This window comes from Heptranchias perlo, chromosome 11 (genome assembly GCF_035084215.1).
Source record: "Heptranchias perlo isolate sHepPer1 chromosome 11, sHepPer1.hap1, whole genome shotgun sequence".
Classification (NCBI taxonomy): domain Eukaryota; kingdom Metazoa; phylum Chordata; class Chondrichthyes; order Hexanchiformes; family Hexanchidae; genus Heptranchias; species Heptranchias perlo.
The window spans coordinates 3609298-3630825 of NC_090335.1; the positions used below are offsets into that span (position 1 = coordinate 3609298).

General features: G+C 40.4%; 1 protein-coding gene across 2 annotated transcripts in view; it reads right to left on the minus strand.

Moving 5' to 3' along the window:
• The window catches only part of LOC137327049 (BCLAF1 and THRAP3 family member 3-like), a 53180-nt gene that overhangs the window by 6320 nt on the left and 25332 nt on the right, over positions 1-21528 (minus strand). For both annotated transcript variants that reach the window (XM_067992437.1, XM_067992436.1), the window contains exons 4-10: positions 20553-21299; positions 15797-15972; positions 14650-14761; positions 14492-14552; positions 12146-12273; positions 11122-11245; positions 4064-4165 (exon numbers count right to left, since the gene is read on the minus strand). In XM_067992437.1, coding sequence (XP_067848538.1) covers positions 4064-4165; positions 11122-11245; positions 12146-12273; positions 14492-14552; positions 14650-14761; positions 15797-15972; positions 20553-21299 — 1450 coding nt within the window. The remainder of the gene's footprint in view (positions 1-4063; positions 4166-11121; positions 11246-12145; positions 12274-14491; positions 14553-14649; positions 14762-15796; positions 15973-20552; positions 21300-21528) is intronic.

The window sequence follows — 21528 nt, forward strand, 5'->3', positions numbered from 1 at the left end:
ATCAAAAAGTTAGTATGCAGGTGCAGCAGGTGATCAAGAAGGCCAACGGAATGTTGGCTTTTATTGCTAGCGGGATAGAATGTAAAAACAGGGAGGTATTGCTGCAGTTATATAAGGTATTGGTGAGACCGCACCTGGAATACTGCATACAGTTTTGGTGTCCATACTTAAGAAAAGACATACTTGCTCTCGAGGCAGTACAAAGAAGGTTCACTCGGTTAATCCCGGGGATGAGGGGGTGGACATATGAGGAGAGGTTGAGTAGATTGGGACTCTACTCATTGGAGTTCAGAAGAATGAGAGGCGACCTTATTGAAACATATAAGATTGTGAAGGGGCTTGATCGGGTGGATGCGGTAAGGATGTTCCCAAGGATGGGTGAAACTAGAACTAGGGGGCATAATCTTAGAATAAGGGGCTGCTCTTTCAAAACTGAGATGAGGAGAAACTTCTTCACTCAGAGGGTAGTCGGTCTGTGGAATTTGCTGCCCCAGGAAGCTGTGGAAGCTACATCATTAAATAATTTTAAACAGAAATAGACAGTTTCCTAGAAGTAAAGGGAATTAGGGGTTACGGGGAGCGGGCAGGAAATTGGACATGAATTTAGATTTGAGGTTAGGATCAGATCAGCCATGATCTTATTGAATGGCGGAGCAGGCTCGAGGGGCCGATTGGCCTACTCCTGCTCCTATTTCTTATGTTCTTATAAAATAATAAACCTTATAGAAAAGGTAAACTGGGAAACCTTCAACAGAAACTGTGACAATAGGGTTACAGGTTTAAACTAGTAAAAGGCAAACAAACTTAGGACTGATATCAGGATGTTTTCCACAGTGATCAATGCACGGAATGGACTGCCATGTAGATTAGTGGAGGTGAAAACTGGAACCATTTACGAAAGTTGAATGCTGTGATGGTGGGGACTGTAGGGTCTGCGGTGGGATGAGCCAAGATTAACCGAATGACCATTGTCTAGTTCGTTATCTTAATATCAATCTCCAAGCTACATTAGAGATATTTCCAAGGTCCCAGTAAAATAGAACCGTCTTATATTTTTATTAACATAAAGTATGGAAAATATCCACTTTACTTCCCTCTCAAATCTTTTTCCTCCAATGAAAACAATTCAATTCCATAAACCTATTCTCTCAAATTAAAAATTCTGTCCAGTCATACGCAGCACTCCGAATCATTTCAGAAACATGGATAATTATGTAACGGTACCGTGCTCAAAAATACACACATTATTCCATGCTTGGCCCTCTCAACAAGTTGTTCAAGGTCAAAGAAACCCTGGATTGAGTCAAGAAGATTGAGATACTTCTTAGCACTTGATTAGCCTTAGTGACAATGGCATGAATCATGCGGATCCAAATCCTTCATTAAGAGCACCGTGTGTCTCATTTTCTGCAAGAGCCACAAAAAGAATTTGAGGAAAGGGAGATTGAAGACTTCAAATTGAGCTAATGAGTGGCACCATTTACAACACAAGTAGGAGGGTCACACTTGATAAAATGGCATTCACAGTGTAGCCAATGGCAATTCAATCAATTATACTCCTAAAGTAGTAGATCCCTAAAATGAGCAGGATTGTCAAACAGGAAAGATGGCGTTGATAATCAAGAAGCTGAAAGGACTTTAATGGATATAGGTGCTTTGATCAGAACCTTATACGACAGCTTAATAGTCTTCAGTAGACCATTAACCTTGATAGTAGTCAAGACTGTTTCCTAACAAACTGCTTCATTGGATTACCTACAAGGTAAAAGGGCTCAGGTAATGGCAAGTTGTACCACCAATAATGACGTTCGTTTGGCACATTTTTTTTTAACATTTGTTCTTTGGATATATTGCAGTTAGTGTCCAAGTGCTAGTCTTTGTTGAAAATATCCTGGCATTGCTATTGTTGCACCACAAGTACTGGGTTCCCTCCAGGAAGCATATTGTGAAAACCATTTATTATGCACACAAACAATTTTATTGTGGCACTAAGTTCTGACAGCTTGTGAGAATGTCACAGGTTATGAGGGTTAGGTATAATCCAAGTACATTATGGAAATCCATGTGTGCAAAAAAACGGGGCTCTTCAGTCAGATCACCGATTCCCAGTGAACCATCGGCATGATTTTATGATGCGTGTGCAGATGCATCGACAAGATGCTATGTGAATCATAGAATCATAGAAGTTTACAACATGGAAACAGGCCCTTCGGCCCAACATGTCCATGTCGCCCAGTTTATACCACTAAGCTAGTCCCAATTGCCTGCACTTGGCCCATATCCCTCTATACCCATCTTACCCATGTAACTGTCCAAATGCTTTTTAAAAGACAAAATTGTACCCGCCTCTACTACTGCCTCTGGCAGCTCGTTCCAGACACTCACCACCCTTTGAGTGAAAAAATTGCCCCTCTGGACCCTTTTGTATCTCTCCCCTCTCACCTTAAATCTATGCCCCTCATTATTTTATAGACTTCTATAAGATCACCCCTAAACCTCCTACTCTCCAGGGAAAAAGTCTCAGTCTATCCAATCTCTCCCTATAAGTCAAACCATCAAGTCCCGGTAGCATCCTAGTAAATCTTTTCTGCACTCTTTCTAGTTTAATAATATCCTTTCTATAATAGGGTGACCAGAACTGTACACAGTATTCCAAGTGTGGCCCAACTAATGTCTTGTACAACTTCAACAAGACATCCCAACTCCTGTATTCAATGTTCTGACCAATTAAACCAAGCATGCTGAATGCCTTCTTCACCACCCTATCCACCTGTGACTCCACTTTCAAGGAGCTATGAACCTGTACTCCTAGATCTCTTTGTTCTATAACTCTCCCCAACGCCCTACCATTAACGGAGTAGGTCCTGGCCCGATTCGATCTGCCAAAATGCATCACCTCACATTTATCTAAATTAAACTCCATCTGCCATTCATCGGCCCACTGGCCCAATTTATCAAGATCCCGTTGCAATCCTCGATAACCTTCTTCACTGTCCACAATGCCACCAATCTTGGTGTCATCTGCAAACTTACTAACCATTCCTCCTAAATTCTCATCCAAATCATTAATATAAATAACAAATAACAGCGGACCCAGCACCGATCCCTGAGGCACACCGCTGGTCACAGGCCTCCAGTTTGAAAAACAACCCTCTACAACCACCCTCTGTCGTCAATCCAATTTTGTATCCAATTGGCTACCTCACCTTGGATCCCGTGAGATTTAACCTTATGTAACAACCTACCATGCGGTACCTTGACAAAGGCTTTGCTAAAGTCCATGTAGACCACGTCTACTGCACAGCCCTCATCTATCTTCTTGGTTACCCCTTCAAAAAACTCAATCAAATTTGTGAGACATGATTTTCCTCTCACAAAACCATGCTGACTGTTCCTAATCAGTCCCTGCCTCTCCAAATGCCCGTAGATCCTGTCTCTCAGAATACCCTCTAACAACTTACCCACTACAGAGGTCAGGCTCACCGTTCTGTAGTTCCCAGGCAAAACCCCGATGGCGTCTTACAGACTGTGAACATGTGTGGCATTTTAAAATGAACATATGCAGCTGACAGTCCAGCATCTGTTTACATTGTATTGTCTCCAAATTGGTCCCTACACGAAATCTACCTCAGAAGTGAGTTTACTTGAAACCCAGAACAATTCCATATGTAGGATCTGCAGTGGTAATCAGAGATCAAATTTTGAATTTCATTTGACCTCCAACCATAAGCTCAAGTTAACTTCTAATGTTTCATCATTATGTTAATATTTTTGAATGATAGCCTTATTGACAGTTTCATAAAACTGTGCAACTAATGTTTAAAATCATGTTCATCTGCGTAAAGTTTCTTTCGAAAAACAACATTAAGTTCTGAAATACACTGCCATCTGCAGCACACCAAGAGTGTACAAATGTCAGTTAGAATTTACTTCTGCGTTGATATACAGTTCATTTTGCCAATCTTAGTTGATACTTGGAAGTTAAATTTTAAGTGTTGCTTCTGATACATAGTTATGCACTTCCAATCGTGCGTTTCAAATGTGTGTTAAGATATACAAATACCTTGAAAGGTCTTTGAAAACTTCTAGGCTCTGAGGTCTCTCGCATTTTTCTTTTTGTTGATACAAAAGGCTTTCTAGCTGTAGTCTCTGTGTGCAGCTTCTCCTGCAAAAACAGTTTGAAACAATATCTATGAAGTGTCAGAAACTAGATGTATGGAGAGCAGAATGTTGTTTCCAATTCCATGTAAAGACCACTATTTTCTTTATCAAACTATTGTAATTTCTACTGTAAAGCAAAACATTTGTGCTCACTTATAAAAATGATGCACGAGTTTTAAAACTGAGAATGCACAAGATGGTATGCAAGATGTACCACTTGAAGGTAGCTATCTTGTATTTGAATGCAGGAGAATGGAGCTTCGATGCACTGGGAGAAGTAAGTCCAGTGCTTCAGGAGCATATGTGATGGGAGGGGTGATCCTACACTTTGGCAGAACTCAGTGAGAGTCTTCAAATTTGGCAACACTGTGATGGGGTTTAGAACATAAGAATGTAAGAAATAGGAGCAAGAGTAGGCCACATGGCCCCTTGAGCCTGCTCCATCATTCAATAAGATCATGGCTGATCTTCAACCTCAATTCCACTTTCCCGCCCAATTCCAATATCCCTTGATTCCGTTAGTGTTCAAAAATCTATCGATTTCAGCCTGGAATATACTCGACAACTGAGCATCCACAGCCTGCTGGGGTAGAGAATTCCAAAGATTCACAACCTTCTAAGTGAAGAAATTCCTCCTCATCTCGGTCCTAAAATGGCCGACCCCTTATCCTGAGACTATGTCCCCGAGATCTAGACTCTCCAGCCAGGGGAAACAACCTCTCATCATCTACCCTGGCAAGTCTTCTAAGAATTTTATACTTTTCAATGAGATCACCTCTCATTCTTCTAAACTCCAGAGAATATAGGCCCATTTTACTCAATCTCTCCTCATAGGACAACCATAGCTGCATGGGGGCAGGAGTTTTTTTTAGTGCAGAATTACTGCTGAGACAGAGTTTGGGTTTAGTAGAACTATGGAAGGGAACCTGAGATTTTGCGGAACTGGAGGATGGAACGCAGGGTTTAGCTCACTGGTAGATTCCAGATGTTTGTCAGTGGCAAGGGGAGGGGTAAGTGCATGGACCAGACAGCATAGGGCAGGGGAATCATACATCTGGCAGCAGTAGTTTGTAACTTTGAGACCTCTGCAAGCAATGAATTTGATGCTTTATAAATTGTACATGTCTCTCTCCATTTACATATTATAACAGCTGCGAGAGACATTCTAATTACTATTAAAGTGTAGGCTTTCAAAGTTCAACATTTGTTTTTAAAAATAAACTCAATTTAGGATGATGAAAGACAGCTTAATACACTAAGTTTATTATTTATAGAGTATTTATAATTCAAAAACAACAAAAGTTAAAACCAATGTGTAATCAGTATAAAAACAGAAAATGCTGTAAACACTCATTAGGTCAGGGAGCATCTGTGGAGAGAGAAACAGAGGTAATGTTTCAGCTGTATTGGGGGGTGGGGGGGGAGAAAGGTCAGGAAAGCAATAGTGATAGGGGATTCTATAGTTAGGGGAGCAGACAGGCGTTTCTGCGGCCGCAGACGTGATTCCAGGATGGTATGTTGCCTCCCCGGTGCCAGGGTCAAGGATGTCACTGAGCGGCTGCAGAACATTCAGAGGGGTGGGGGGAAGGTGAACAGCCAGAGGTTGTGGTCCATATTGGCACCAACGACGTAGGTAGAAAGAGGGATGAGGTCCTGCAGGCAGATTTTAAGGAATTAGGAAAGAGATTAAGAAGCAGGACCTCAAAGGTAGTAATCTCTGGATTACTCCCGGTGCCACGCGCTAGCATGCATAGAAATAGGAGGATAGAGCAGATGAATGCGCGGCTGGAGAGATGGTGTAGGAGGGTGGGCTTTAGATTTCTGGGGCATTGGGACCAGTTCTGGGGAAGGTGGGACCTGTACAGGCCGGTGGGCTTGCACCTCAAAGGAGCTGGGATCAATGTCCTCGCAGGGATGTTCGCTCAAGCTGTTGGGGGGAGGGGTTTAAAACTAATTTGGCAGGGGGATGGGCACCAGGATGTAGCATTGGAAAGGAGAAACAAGGAGTACAAAGGATCGGGAGGGAAAGATAGCAGTAGAGCAAGTAATAGTGCAGTATCAGGTGGGATCAGACTAAGAAAGTCTAAGACTGGTTTGCAGGGCATGTGTGCAAATGCACGAAGCGTGGTACACAAGGTCAGTGAGCTGCAGGCGCAAATAGCCACATGGGAATATGATGACGTGGCGATAACAGAGACCTGGCTCAAAAAAGGGCAGGATTGGGTACTAAATACAGGGTGTGCAGGAAAGATAGGGAAGGAAAGAAAAGTGGGGGGGGGGGGGGGGAAGGGGTGGCAGTTTTGATTAAGGAGAATATTGCAGTACTGGAGAGAGAGGATGTCCTGGAAAGGGTCAAGAACAGAATCTATTTGGTTAGAGTTAAGAAATAAAAGGTATCAGTACACGACTGGGTATATTCTATAGGCCACCAACTAGTGGGAAGGATATAGAGGGGTGCAAAAGCTATAAAGTAGTGATAACTGGGGACTTCAACTATCCTAATATAGACTGGGATAATAAGGGGCAATGAGGGGGAGAAATTTTTGAAATGTGTTCAGGATAACTTGCTTAACCAGTACGTTTCCAGCCCCATGAGGAAGGAGGCATTGCTGGACTTGGTTCTAGGGAATGAGGCGGGCCAAGTGTCAGTGGGGGAGCATATAGGGAACAGCGATCATAGTATCATAAGGTTTAGAAAGCTGTGGAAAAGGTCACAGACCACTCTAAAGTAAAAATACTCAATTGGAGGAGGACCAATTTCAATACTCAATTGGAGGAGAACAGATCTGGCCCGGGTAAATTGGAATCAAAGATTGGCAGGCAAAACTGTAATTGAACAGTGGGCGGCCTTTAAAGAGGAGATGGTTCGGGGACAGTCTAGGTACATTCCCACAAGGCAGAAAGGTAGGGCAACTAAAGCCAGAGCTCCCTGGATGACAAAAGAGACAGTGAGCAAGATGAAATGGAAAAAAGGACATATGACAGATGTCAGGTCGATAACACAAGTAAGAACCAGGCAGAATATAGAAAGTTCAGAGGGAAAGTGAAAAAGGAAATAAGAGGGGCAAAGAGAGAGTATGAGAATAGACTGGCGGCCAACATAAAAGGGAATCCAAAAGTCTTCCACAGGCATGTAAACAGTAAACGGGTAGTAAGAGGACAGGTGAGGCCGATTAGGGGTCATAAAGGAGATCTACTCATGGAGGCAGAAGGGATGGCCGAGGTATTAAATGAGTACTTTGCATCTGTCTTCACCAAGGAAGAAGATGCTGCCAGAGTCTCAGTAAAGGAAGATCTGGATAGGTGAAGGCAGGGTCACTGAATGTTTTTAAGGTTGAGTTAGACAGATTCCTGATTAACAAGGGAGTCAAAGGTTATATAGGTAGACGGGAACGTAGGGTTGAGGTCACAATCAGATCAACCATGATCTTATCAGATGGCAGAGTAGGCTCGAGGGGCTGAATGGCCTACTCCTGCTCTTAATTCGAATATTCAATACTGGATGGGCTAAAAATTGATAAAGAGGTACTAGAAAGGCTAGCTGTACTTAAAGTAGATAAGTCACCCGGTCTGGACGGGATGCATCCTAGGTTGCAGAGGGAAGTAAGAGTGGAAATTGCGGAGGTACTGGCCATAATCTTTCAAACATCCGTAGATAAGGGGGTGGTGCCAGAGGACTGAAGAATTGCAAATGTTACACCCTTGTTCAAAAAACCTCGGCGGTGGAGAAACTTTTAGAAACGATAATCCGGGACAGAATTAACAGTCACTTGGACAAGTGTGGATTGATTAGGGAAAGCCAGCACGGATTTGTTAAAGGCAAATCGTATTTAACTAACTTGATAGAGTTTTTTGATGAGGTAACAGAGAGGGTTGATGAGGGCAATGCAGTTGATGTGGTGTATATGGACTTTCAAAAGGCGTTTGATAAAGTGCCGCACGGTAGGCTTATCATCAAGATTGCGGCCCATGGAATAAAGGGGCAGTAACAACATGGATACAGAATTGGATAAGTGACAGGAAACAGAGAGTAGTGGTGAACGGTTGTTTTTCAGACCGGAGGGAGGTGTGCAGTGGTGCTCCCCAGGGGTCGGTGCTGGGACCACTGCTTTTCTTGATATATATTAATGACTTGGACTTGGGTGTACAGGGCAAAATTTTCAAATTTGCAGACAACACAAAACTTAGAAGGGTAATGAACAGTGAGGAGGATAGTGAAAGACTTCAAGAGGATATAGACAAGCTGGTGGAATGGGCGGACACCTGACAAATGAAATTTAACGTCAAAAAATGCAAAGTGATACATTTCGGTAGGAAGAATGAGGAGAGGCAATATAAACTAGAGGGCACAATTCTAAAATGGGTACAAGAGAGAGATCTGGGGATATACGTGCACAAATCATTGAAGGTGGCAGGGCAGGTTGAGAAAGAGGTTAAAAAAGCATACGGGATCCTGGGCTTTATAAATAGAGTACAAAAGTATGGAAGTCATGATGAACCTTTATAAAATACTGGTTCAGCCACAACTGGAGTACTGTGTCCAGTTCTGGGCACTTCACTTAAGGAAAGATGTGAAGGCCTTAGAGAGGGTGCAGAAGAGATTTACTAGAATGATTCCATGGATGAGGGACTTTAGTTACGTGGATAGACTGGAGAAGCTGGGGTTTTTCTCCTTGGAACAGAGAAGGTTGCGATGAGATTTGATAGAGGTATTCAAAATTATGACGGGTCTAGACAGAGTAGATAAAGAGAAACTGTTCCCATTTGCGGAAGGGTCAAGAACCAGAGGAGACAGATTTAAGGTGACTGGCAAAAGAACAAAAGGTGACATGAGGAAGAACTTTATTACACAGCAAATGTTTAGGATCTGGAATGCACTGCCAAGGGATGGTGGAGGCAGACTCAATCATGACCCCCAAAAGGGAACTAGATAAGTACTTAACTGGAAAAAATTTGCAGGGCTACGGGGATAGGGCAGGGGAGTAGGACTAGCTGGGCTGCTCTTGCATTGATCTGGCGCGGACTCGATGGGCCGAATGGCCTCCTTCCGTAATGTAACCTTTCTATGATTCTAGGTTGAAGACCTTTCATCAGAACTGGAAGAAATTAGGGATTTAACTGTTTATAAGCAAGTACAGAGCCTGGGAAAAGGTGGGGGAGTGGGGGAGGAAAGAACAAAAGGGAAGGTCTGTGACAGGGTGGAGGGCAGGACTCATTAAATGACAAAAGGGATGATGGTAATGGGACAAGTGAAGTAACAAAAGATGGGTGTAGAGGAGCTGTAAATGGGAAGAGCAAAACCATTACCAGCATCTGCTGTGTGAAAAAATGGGAGTAGCGGTTATGATCTAAAATTGTTGAACCCAATGTTGAGCCCGGAAGGTTGTAAAGTGAGGCGCTGTTCCTTGATCTTCACTGGAACAGTGTAGGAGGCCAAGGATAGAGAGGTCATGGAGTATTAAAATGATAAGCGACTGGAAGCTCAGGGTCACGCTTGTGGACTGAATGGAGGTGTTCAGCAAAGCGATCACCCAATCGAAGTAGTTCTGCGCTTTACATTAAAACGATTCCTGTCGGAGAAATCAGTATAGTCTGCCATGTGTTTCTTCCCCCCTCTCATTTTAAAATAATTCAATAGAAACTTTTTGAATGAAGGTTTTGAAATTTATCCTGCAGCTTCAAATAATTTTGGAAAACAACGAAACAGATATTGTTAGAGACAGAAAGAAGCAATGTATTATTTTACTAGTTAAGTGCTACTAATACATCCTGGGAAATACGCTTAGACTGCAGGATCTGCTGGCTGTTGATAGTCACTGTCACTGCAGTGGGCAAAAATAGCATGTCCAAGTCCAGGCTTTTTGTTAATTGTGGACAATAGAAATTTCAGTTACTGAGAAAACAAAATAGTGAACGAAAATTTTATCAAAAGAATTTTGCATGATTGAATTGACAAAGTGTGATGGTCAAATGCTAACATGGGTTTTTCTACTATAAACATTTACACAGTCTCTGTATATATTATCGTTACTTCCCACATGTTAAGTTACAGTGCGAAGTGTGTCTTAAGCAAGACTTTATACATATGCATTAGTGGATTTCGCAGCATTGCTCACAATGAATTGGAGTGTTTCTTTTCCCTGTTTCTGTTTCTTTCTGTTTCTATCTCCTCTTCTGCCTCTCTGTCATCAAGTTCTATCTATCTTTTCCTCTCTGATTTTAGACAGGTAGTAATGTGTAGGTATTGCGCCTATAATATACTGTAGTCGGCCCATCCCTCTGCCATACGCTATACAAGGCACCTAAATGCATCAAACATTCAAGCTCTTTGCTTAATGGACCACTTTGGAAAAAGCAACGGTTAGGAAACAGTAAATGACATTCTCATTAATATTATAGTACACCAAACCACATTCAGATTTTTGTAACCCCAAATAAATTCTGAAATAAATAGGTGGGTGTGATCGCAAGGCAGTAATTTATTTCAATGGTTCAAATATCAAACTTGAACAAAATTTGAGTTGCTTAAAACTATCAGAACCCAAAGATCATATTACTGCCTTGAACTAGCTCTCTAGTTATGTTATTTAGAGTATACCAGTACATTTCCCATTGTAGTACACTGCCCAAGGCCAAGGAGTGCGACCCGCGAACAAGCGGTAGGCTGAATCCTGGGAGCAGGTGACAAGGACTGAGGCTTGCTAGAGTGAGAGGTCCCCATCTAATTCCTGAACTGAATCTAAATCCTCAAGGTAGGTCTAGGGCACTTCATAGGACGCAAAAATATTAAGTGATCAAAATTTGGAGAAATGTACTTCAGAGACTGAAGTTAAAACACATGTTATAGTAAGATGGTGTGCAGTACCCTGCATGGTGTGGGATCTGGGTCCTGGTCTTCCTTATCTTCCCTGTCATCTAAAACACACAGACTAATTAATCCGTTGTAAAGAACTTACTGACCGTGATGGGCTTTTTTGCTATTCTCACGCGATGCTCCATTAGCCCAGCCGATGGCTCTTTAAAATGTGGGTTTCTTGGTGCTTTCACTCGATTGGGTGAACGAGACTTTTCACGCCTCTCGGATCTGTTAAAAAAATACAATTTTGGGCAACTGAAGCTCAAATAAAACAAGGACAGTGAGTAGTTCATTAATAAGCTGTAGGAATTGCATAAGAATTAGTTACAAGAGCAAGAAAAGTGTACAAAGGATGTACAATACTAAAAAAATTACTCCTTCAAACTATATAACCATAGTAGGTCCAGTTTGAATTAATTATAGAATACCGCATTAGTGGAAAAAGTAATGTTCAATATTTATTCTAATAAATCAGAGATCAGTCTGGTTTTGAATCACAAAAGACCTTTTATTTATTTCCGTGGGATTTTTGTAGTTGGCCAACTGGTTTGCTGCTGCTGGAAACAGACAAGCTGGGTGCATATACTTTCCCCACACATGCTAGTGTTAATTCGGGGGGTAAGGGAGGATGAAAAAACAAAATCGTCTGTGTCACAGTAGACAAACAAGTATGAATTGCTAAGTCTACATAGGTGATAGAAACGCTTATTGTTGCTTAGCTGGCTTGAGGAGGAAACGTGCCAACAGCTCACTGCAATGACTACATTTAATTAGGCAGTATAGTGGTGTATGTTCTCCAACTCATGGTGCCAGTGTTGAACATCGGTTCATGCTCACAGTCCCCACCATGCAGCCACTTCCTAATCTTGGTAGAGCTACCATCTTGGGAGGCGTAGAGAACCAAAGGAAAAAGTACCCTGTACTGCCTTTGTGTATTTCCTACAGGCCAGTTCAAGGAATCTCTTCCGATAGAACATCTGTACTGTTCCCTGCTGAAAGTCTTACCAAAGTGAAAATGTCAGTAAAGTGGACTGATATGTGAGGATCAGTGTGAAGTCCTGAAGTTCAAAGACTGGAAGGAATCTTGTACAAATATTTAATGTTCGGAGTGTGATTAATCCAAGTCACCTGTGAGAAAGCAACCTGTGCTCTGCAGTTGGATAGGGTTCCTCATATTTGTCCTGTAATCTTTCCTTTCTCCTTCTCTCTATGTCATGACGAAGGTCATCTGGATTCACAGCAACCCATGTGTTTGTCTGAGTATTAAAAAACATACACAAGTAAAAAGAAAAATCAGCCTTTGGAGACTCAAAGAAATAGCAATTCTTCATTTTCATCATCAAGAAATATTTTGCAAGCCAAGCAATTCCATCCCACTACAATGCTTTGGCTGGGAAATCAAGTTACAGAACAGAAACACTTAATTGCAGATTGATCAGCTTACCTCAATGAATAATGGCAATTTTGTTAAAACTGCAGTAGTTGTCAGGTACTTTTTAAACTGTGGATGTTTAACAAAATATAAAAAGCATCTAATTATGTATACAAGCTACTTTTTAGGTCACAAATAGTTTGGGACACAGACCGGGAAGCGGAGCAATTGGGTGACTGGAGTGAGGGAGAGGAGCAGGGCAGTCAGATAGGTAATGGAGCAGTTCAAAGAGGGAACTGGGGCAGGGTTATGAGGCCCATTTTGAAGCACAGATGGGACAGGTCCAGTTTTCTGTTATCTGACAACAGGGAATGACAAAAGCCAGGGTTTGAGGTAGGCTGAAGTGTTCATGGGCTTGATACTGAACAGAGCCAAGTGATATACAGGATTGACCCTGCATCTAACATAGCATATTTGCACTTTGTATCCATGTACAAATATATACAGCCGTAGCTCAATGGTAGCACTCTCGCCTCTGAATCAGTAGGTTGTGGGTTCAAGCCTCCCCCAGAGACTTGAGCACATATAATCTAGACTGGCACTCCATTGCAGTACTGAGGGAGTGCTGCATTGTCGGAGGTGCCATCTTTCGGATGAGATGTTAAACATCTGCCCTCTCAGGTGAATGTAAAATATTCTATGGCACTATTCGAAGAAGAGCGGGGGAATTCTCCTGCTGTCCTGGCCAATATTTATCCTTCAACCAACATCTAAAACAGATTATCTGGTCATTATTTCATTGCTGTTTTTGTGGGACCTTGCTTTGCATAAATTGGCTGATGCGATTCCCACATTAAAAAAGTACTTAATTGGCTGTAAAGCGCTGAGATTGTGAATTAGAAATTCAAGTTCGGTCTTTCTAAAACTTTTAAAATAGCATGGAATTTTTGTGTTTTCAGGAAGCTCATGGCACTGTATATGCCTGGGCATAGGTTTCAATTTTTAAAAATTATTCGTTCATAGGACGTGGGCGTCTCTGGCAAGGCCAGCATTTATTGCCCATCCCTAATTACCCTTGAGAAGGTGGTAGTGAGCCGCCTTCTTGAACCGCTGTAGTCCGTGTGGTGAAGGTTCTCCCACAGTGCTGTTAGGTAGGGAGTTCCAGGATTTTGACCCAGCGACAATGAAGGAACGGCGATATATTTCCAATAGAGTTACATTATTCTTGGCTTTCAGCTTCTGATATTTGCATCTAAGTGTTGCAGTGGATCAGCCCTTTCATGATGCTTCCACCCCCCAACTCTCTCCACATCCCCCCAAGTCATGGCACAATCCATCAATCTTAAAAGAAATCATGGTGTGTTATGTAACCCCATTCCAAAATACGATTGGGTTCATTGGATTCAGAAGGGAGGCAACTTTAGCTGACCAACAATGGTGCACTCTGGAGTTGTTGCGCAGAGCAGCACCCGTGCGCACTGGAGTTGCCGTGCAGAACGGGCACCCATGTGCCCTGGAGTCTGGTATCTAGTTGATCGTCACTGATAAGTTCATGGGGCTTCCAAAAGCTAAGTACTTGAAAGAGGGGCAGGCCTCTAGAAGGAAACATTGGAGAATTCAAACACAAAAATGGCAACAGGATGGGTAAATGTGATGATTTGGTTATGAATTATGTATTTCTTTTAATGTTATGATGCTCCAAACCTTATTTTTAGTACAATGCCGTCAAGTTACTGACCAAACAAGATGACTGCTGAAAGAACTTTCAAAAAAATATATTGGGTGATTTCACTGGTTTCCCCCATGCTAATTTCTTCATATCTCATTAGGTATTTCTAGATCGTCTTTTTTTGTACCTACTTGCTGCATTTTTACTGTTAGGTTCCCTATCTATTCAGTTGTGCTTTGTTGCTGTTTTATGAAAAGTGACCTTTCAACTAATCAGGTTTAAGTGTGACACATATTTTGCATATGCCAGGATACATGTAGATTCCAACTTCTATATACATGTATATTCCTAATCATATGAAAACAGTTATAATACACAAATTCCAAATGGAATTGGAAATTAAATGATGATCCCACTAAATGGGGTACATTACCTTTCTGCCAACAGATTTCCTTTCTCTGTTGTGCAAGTCTGCCAAGGACATGTCAATCCGTCTTAATCAAAAAGAAAAATAAATAAACAAACCATATTCTTAAGGAATAAAACAGCTTTTTTAAAAAGTTAAAAACATATACTGTGACACTACAATACCTGTGTATCTCAGGACCCAAATTCTTTCCCTCTTCCTTTTGTGGACTCTGTGCATTTTGTAACTTTGAAAAGCGGTCATGCAATGTTAGATCTGAAGACTTAAAATGGTCTTCTGTAACAGAAATCATGACCATTCATTACCATGAGTAACAGCTCAGTGGAAAACTAGACATTTTAGCTTTTATATAAAATTAAGCCAATTGTACATTTAGGCAAATTATTAAACTGAATTCAAAGCTCATGATATTTCATTCTACAATGCACCAATATCTTAATGCAATATTTAATATTCAAATTTTTCCAATTTAATTTTTTAAAAATAGTTTACTCCTAATAATTCAAAGTAGGTTTTATGCTAAAATGCAAATTAACCAATACTCTGAATTAATCAATGTAAATAAGACAGCACATTGGGAATGTAGGGCTAAAAAATTGATCAGATAATCTGAATTAACCAACTGTTTCTGTTACTACATAATATAGCCATTCATTGTCTAAATGTTCATGATAGATAAGAAATATGGATTTATGGAGGTTACAATAGAGTGTAAAAATTTGTTCTGCTAGACTTAATAACTTTAGTATTGGGATATGACTTTCATTAGAAAACGGGTGCTCAATAGAAATCATTTTCACCAATTTGCTCAAGTGAGAGTGACAGCATCAAGTGCATCGAAGGTCAGGAATAATGTAGGTCAGATCCAATGTAATGTCCCCACTCATTGGCTCAACATGAAGGAAATTCATCCTCTTAACTACCACCACTGGCTAACACATGCTGTCCTCTCCAAGCACGATGAGCAATTTTAGGGTGAAGGGTGTGTTCAATTGGTATCTATTGGGAACTGGATTAAAGCTACAGCCCAAACTCATTTCACTTAGGACCAACAACCAGAAAAATATCATAACATGTGTTAGATTTTAACCCAGATCTCAAGAAGTAAAAGTGCAATATTTTAAACACAATTCTGAAGAATGTGCACGTTACAATTAACGTGGTTCTAAGCACCATTAGACAATACTTCAATTACCTATTCTGTTATGTCACTAATAAAACAAACACACCAACAACTTTTAGTGCTATCATCTCACTATCAGTAGCACTTCTTGCAACTAAATAAAAAGGATGCAATAATGCATGTCCAACCTTTAATCTGGTGCACCAAAGTGATTATCTCCTGGGCAAATTCTCCTGATGAGATGTTCGGGTTAGCCTTGAATGAACCCATATGTTCAAACACATGATGGAACTCATCTCGTTTCTTGCCAACACTAACCAAATCCCGAGACATTAGTCTCTCTGAAGCATGGCTTGTTGTAGGCCTGGAGAAATCCCCACATACATTCAAAGAATTCACAACTAAGTATAAAAGGCACGTACGAGGTTTTATCAAAAGAAGCATTATACGTACATATACTCAAATACCAAGTTAAAAAAATCTTCTAGTTATTGAGATAACAATTTTAAAATTAAAAAACAAATATCCCCATGGACAGTTATTTTTCAGGAGTACTTCTTGTTTGAAGTGCTCTCCCAATGTCTGTTAAACATTATAAAACTATAATTTCTTTGCTTTTAACGTCAAATTGAAATACCCAAACGTATCTCTCAATTGTTTCCAATATCACCAATGGAGAGGAGCCTCCTGCATGACAGAGATACTCCCTTCATCTTAATGCCAGCCACTAAATTCAGAGTAGCCCGGAAGCTGCACAATTCTGGGAAAACTATCCACTGGAGTAGTATATATTCCGGGATTCCAGTCTGGATTAGCTCCCAGGGCCATCCGAAGTTACAACCCCATTAAAATGAATAGGAATGGCTCCCAGAGGCAGGCAGCCAGGTATCACTGGGGCTGGCCTGGAAGGAATTGAAACAAGTCTCCATTGGGGTTGAAAAACAAATATTAGGAACATGTATTTGAACAAAAATCGCAAGATTTTCCTTCAAGAAAATGTATACATTTCAACAGTTTACTCACTGAATGCTCTGAGCGGTGTTTAGACTTTTACATAATACAGGGAGTGTTTATATACAGCACTCTTTCTCTTGTGCAGGCAGAGTAAGAATGATATGGCTGTGTTGAACTACCACTCTGCAATCTCTACTATGTAAAACTAATGAATTTAGGTTCAAACAAAGCTGACGTTAGGTTTGTGCCAAAATTACATAGAAAGTTACATAACCAAAATACAGGCCATCCAATGTGATACCATCCCTTATGCAGGATGCATGTTCAGGAGAATTGCACAACCCCATGGAAAATACTGAATATTGCAAGCTTAATTTCTCAACACATCAACCCAAGATACTTGGCTGATGATTTTGGGGCTCTAACAAATAATTTTTTCTTTAAAAGGGTGAATTTAGGCCTCCCATTAAATATAGTAAATTGATTTCACAACAACTGAACACTTCATGCAACTTCTTGAAGCAAAATCCGAAATCTGTAGTTTGCCAAACACTAGTTGGCACTCATATTACACTCTATGGAAGTGGTAAAGCAGCAAGTGCAAACTTTTTAGAATCACGTCCATACCTTGTATAATGATCTGGCCTTGGTTTCCTTAAAATCTTCTTGTAAAATAATTCCTGCACATACTATAGAATTTAACATGACTACACATACATGAGAAGTCATTTGTTTAAAGTGGAGATTCTCCTTAAAAACAGATTAGTTTTCAAAGTGGTTATCAAAAGAAAAAAAGCATATTAATTTTCTGATCAGTTAAGCCATTTTTCAGGAGATATAATGGTTGAATATTTAACACATCAGTTGAGGCTGAGTATAAAGAAATTTCACACCAAAATGCACTTCAGTGGCTAGAAATTCAAATTCAGTGTCTTTTCATAAGCTACTCCTGCCATCATGTTGTCCTTTGGGGCAATTGTCAACAAGTGCCAGAAGTCTTCCATTGCAAGCTGATTGTTCTCAAAATGCTTCATAGAACTCAAACTGTAGTGCAGTTAGTGGCCCAGGAAAATGGAGTTTGAGAAAGTTTTGAATTATCCATTAATAGCAGTCTACTGTAGATGTCAACCTTCTATGTATATCCTTAGGTTCAAATCAGATCTTGAATTAATTTTGGTTCACACTGCAGCAAAAAGCTGACTAGGTTTGTGATGCACTTTGTGCATGATAACAAGCAGTAGAACTTTCCCTGAGGTTGTCCATTTTGTATTTAACAATGATCCACTTGGGCAAACAGCGAGACAAAAGCGGTTATGATTCATAGACTAGGACAAGCCTTTTCACCTTGTTCAGAGCGGTAATCTGCAGAAACATTATTTCAGCGAGTGAGTGGTAAATCTATGGAAGAGGCTCCCTAGGGAGATCATGGAAGCAGTTAGTGTTGAAACATTCAAATGCAACTTAGATTTCTTTCAGAAAATATTTTAGGACACAGTATACAGAGTAATTTGAGGCATAACATGTGATAAGTGTAGCAGGTTTGGGAGGAACAGGTAACTTTAATGCTTTGGTTTCCAAAGCTCTCCACCACTGGGGGGTTTTCCTCGCCTCTGTCTGGGTCTGTTGTAGACTAATTGCTAAGAGATTGATTACAATGATTAGTCAACAACTCCATTATTGTTGTATCATACGATTACCAGGATAGTAGAAGGTAAATTAGATGGACTTTGGTCTGTCTTCTAGCTGTTCTCATGTCATGTTCTCTCTGTAGTAGCAGTCAACACTGAGCCATCTTTAATCTTCATTTGAAAAACAATTAGTTTCAATATTCCTCCACCAAGATGTTCAATGTTACACTGGGAATTCTTACTGATCGAAGACTCTGCTGGATTAATACCCAGAATCTAACAGCACTACACAAAGTCTCACTTCAACTGTATAACTTCGCAGAAAAGCAGCTGCATAAATTTCAAGTCAAAAACATTTATTATTTGAAGTACGGTGTTAGCTGAATGCCCTCTAGATGTCCTTTTTGTGTTTTCTTTCAATCTACTGAGCCCACTATTTGCACAGAGTTGATCGACTAATTGTTTAATGGATCAATCATCATGGTGGCGGTGATTATGTGTGGTTGAAACTTTATGGGCTTGTGGTAATGTGCCACTTTACATCAGTACATTCTGATTTCTGCTGGAAGCTGTGCAACATGATAGGATCTTCCTTTTTGAAATTGGAATCTTCACCTTTAACTGCATGAAGTGACAGCAGTCACCGTCACCATGTTCACTGTGACAACACTTCATTAAATCATAGCTTGAAATTCATCTAAATAAATAAGGCCACAAAAAGTCAACCTTCAAGGTAATACGTTGCATGTTGTGATCCACGGGATTAAAGCATGGTTATCTCTTGACTTCACACAAACTATTTACTTCAAATTAGAAGCCTAATGAACTTTTGATCAGCACTATTACAGTATGAATTGATTTTATTTAATGGCTGTGCTGCCACTATTAATGATGGTATAAATTTCCAGTTTGATAACATATCAAAATGGTCTTAGAAAAACCTTTATATGGATTTGCTCAACCCAACATCGGCACTCTTGAATTTTGAAGAGTTACAGTTCTGAGATGGAAGTAGTAATTTTATTCTGAAGTTCCATATTATATTCTTCCACTTCGATAAAACAATACACGAGTTGCTCCATTTTCACACAGTGAGATGATGGCAGAGTACAAATACTGACTAGTGCTTGGAGAAAGATACTGTCTATCCACAGCAAAAAAACTCCTGTACGGACTGTAAAGACAGTATTGTCTTCTTGTTGGCATGGGTGCAGGTTATTGACTTTACTGCATCGTCTTGACAAAATACAAGCCTTTTGTAACATATGCTGATGGAAGACATCCCATTTGATCTTTGTACACAAAGTTTCAGTTCATTGCATGAATTTTTCAAGGAACCCCTGTAGATTTCAGCTGGACTCTGACAACGCAACAAACTTATCCAACACTATTACGTAGCTTCTCATGCCAAATATTCACTACTTTTCAGACTGTCTAATTGTTCTGTGACAAACCGACAAGATTAAGTCAGTTAATCCAATCAAAATGGATATAAACACAAATAGCAAGATCATACCATATTCCCACTCTTTCAGTGAAGTATTATGTGCAATTTTTGCTCATGATACACAAGAAATATCCAAATGTTAGAACTTTATATTCCATATGTGAGAGAGAGAGAGAGAGAGAAAAAGAGAGAAGCTAAACAAAATTCTCATTACAAACGCCTAACAATGGCAGGTACCAAAGTTCAGCTTCTGGACAGCTGCTACTTTTCCGGTATAATTTTCCACTCATTTTCTTTAGCTTTTCATACTGAACGTAGTCTTCAACCAAACTTTCAAAAACTATAGCAAACATCCCGATGCTCACGAGATCTTCATTTAGAATTCATAACATGATTTAAGTTTCTGTTTAACGCAGTTTCTGCCATTTAAGCAAAGTCTGGTAAAAACCCATCACAAAGGATTTGTTCCATTCTCTTTTTCTGCTTGATTGTATTACTATAAATGTGCTCTGTGCACAAATATACTTCCTTGTGCTTAAGAATGCAATTCTTTAGTAAAGCTCCAGAAAATGAAGATTAAAGTAGTATATCTTCATAGTTTCCCCAGTCTCTTTTTCTTTCATGAATTTTCTTGCATGAATTTCTCCAGTCTCTTTTTCTTTCATTGGGAGCTAAAGCATTTGTAAAATTGCTAGAATCAGCAAGAATGTGGAGTAAAAACTGGATAAACCGGAAGCCATAGTACCTCCGTTACAGAAAGAGACTGGAGTTTGATAAGCTTGTTGTACATCTGGAAGCAAGCTGTTTTCTATAAGGGAAGAATGGTACTACAATTTAAGCCTTTAGACAGATACTAAAAAAGAGCATGAAATTTCTTTACCCAGCCTCATATGATCAAAGAATTAAGGACAATACCTGCACTTGTTCACAGTTTTCTTCATATCTAGTTTGATTGTTAGAGACTCCGTTGTACTGTCTCGTTCACTATTGGTAGCACGTCGTGAAGTTTCCACATGACAAGATCTATGGTTTGATCGCTTATGAGCGTCGTCACGTTGGTATTTAGAAATATCACAGCGATTTCTGAATTCTTTTCCTCTTTCCGCTCGTCCTTCCACTCGTCCTCTTGTTGCTGTAGGTCTTGGGCTTACTTCTTTCTTGCCTACATGCTGAAACCTGCCGGAGTAATGCTCAGAAACTGGATATTTGCCTGACACAGAGTGGTGGCCCTCTGTTCTGTTCACATCAGTACCTGACCTACTGTAACTGTGAAAACGACTCACCTCTTTATTACTTGAGGAGCTGGTCGTAAACTCTTTATCTTTGCTTGAATATCCTTGCTGTCTTTCACTGGAAAAGCTCTGATGATGCTCAGAAGAGGAGTGCGTCTCAGGATACTTTTGGGAATGTGCAAACCCACTCTTTACCTGCACATACTCTTCAAAGCGGTCACTGTTACTATATCGGTCTCTCGGCACATCTTTAACACGTGTACTTTCAGTATCACCACATGATGCAGAGGGGTAGCCTTTTTTATTATGAGGCAATTTCTCCCCTCTCCATTTTAAATCTCTTTCGTGTTCTATCACCTCATGCTTTCCAGGTACCCAGCCTCTTCCGGATGGTTCTCTGTACCCTTTGACTTCATCCTCCTCAGGATACCTGTGTTGACATAAAGCAGTTTACACTTGCAGTAGAGAGAAGACAGTGAGAATTAAGTTTCGGTAACACTTGAAGTAAGTTTGGGAGCAATGCCTTGAAAGCAGTATTTTCCCCAGGTTACTAGTTTAACCCTTTATCCTTCTGAAAGCCATTCAGTAGGATGCTGAGGGAAAAATAAAGTGGTCCTCAGCTTTCTAGCCATCAATCTGCTCTATTTCAAAACAATTTA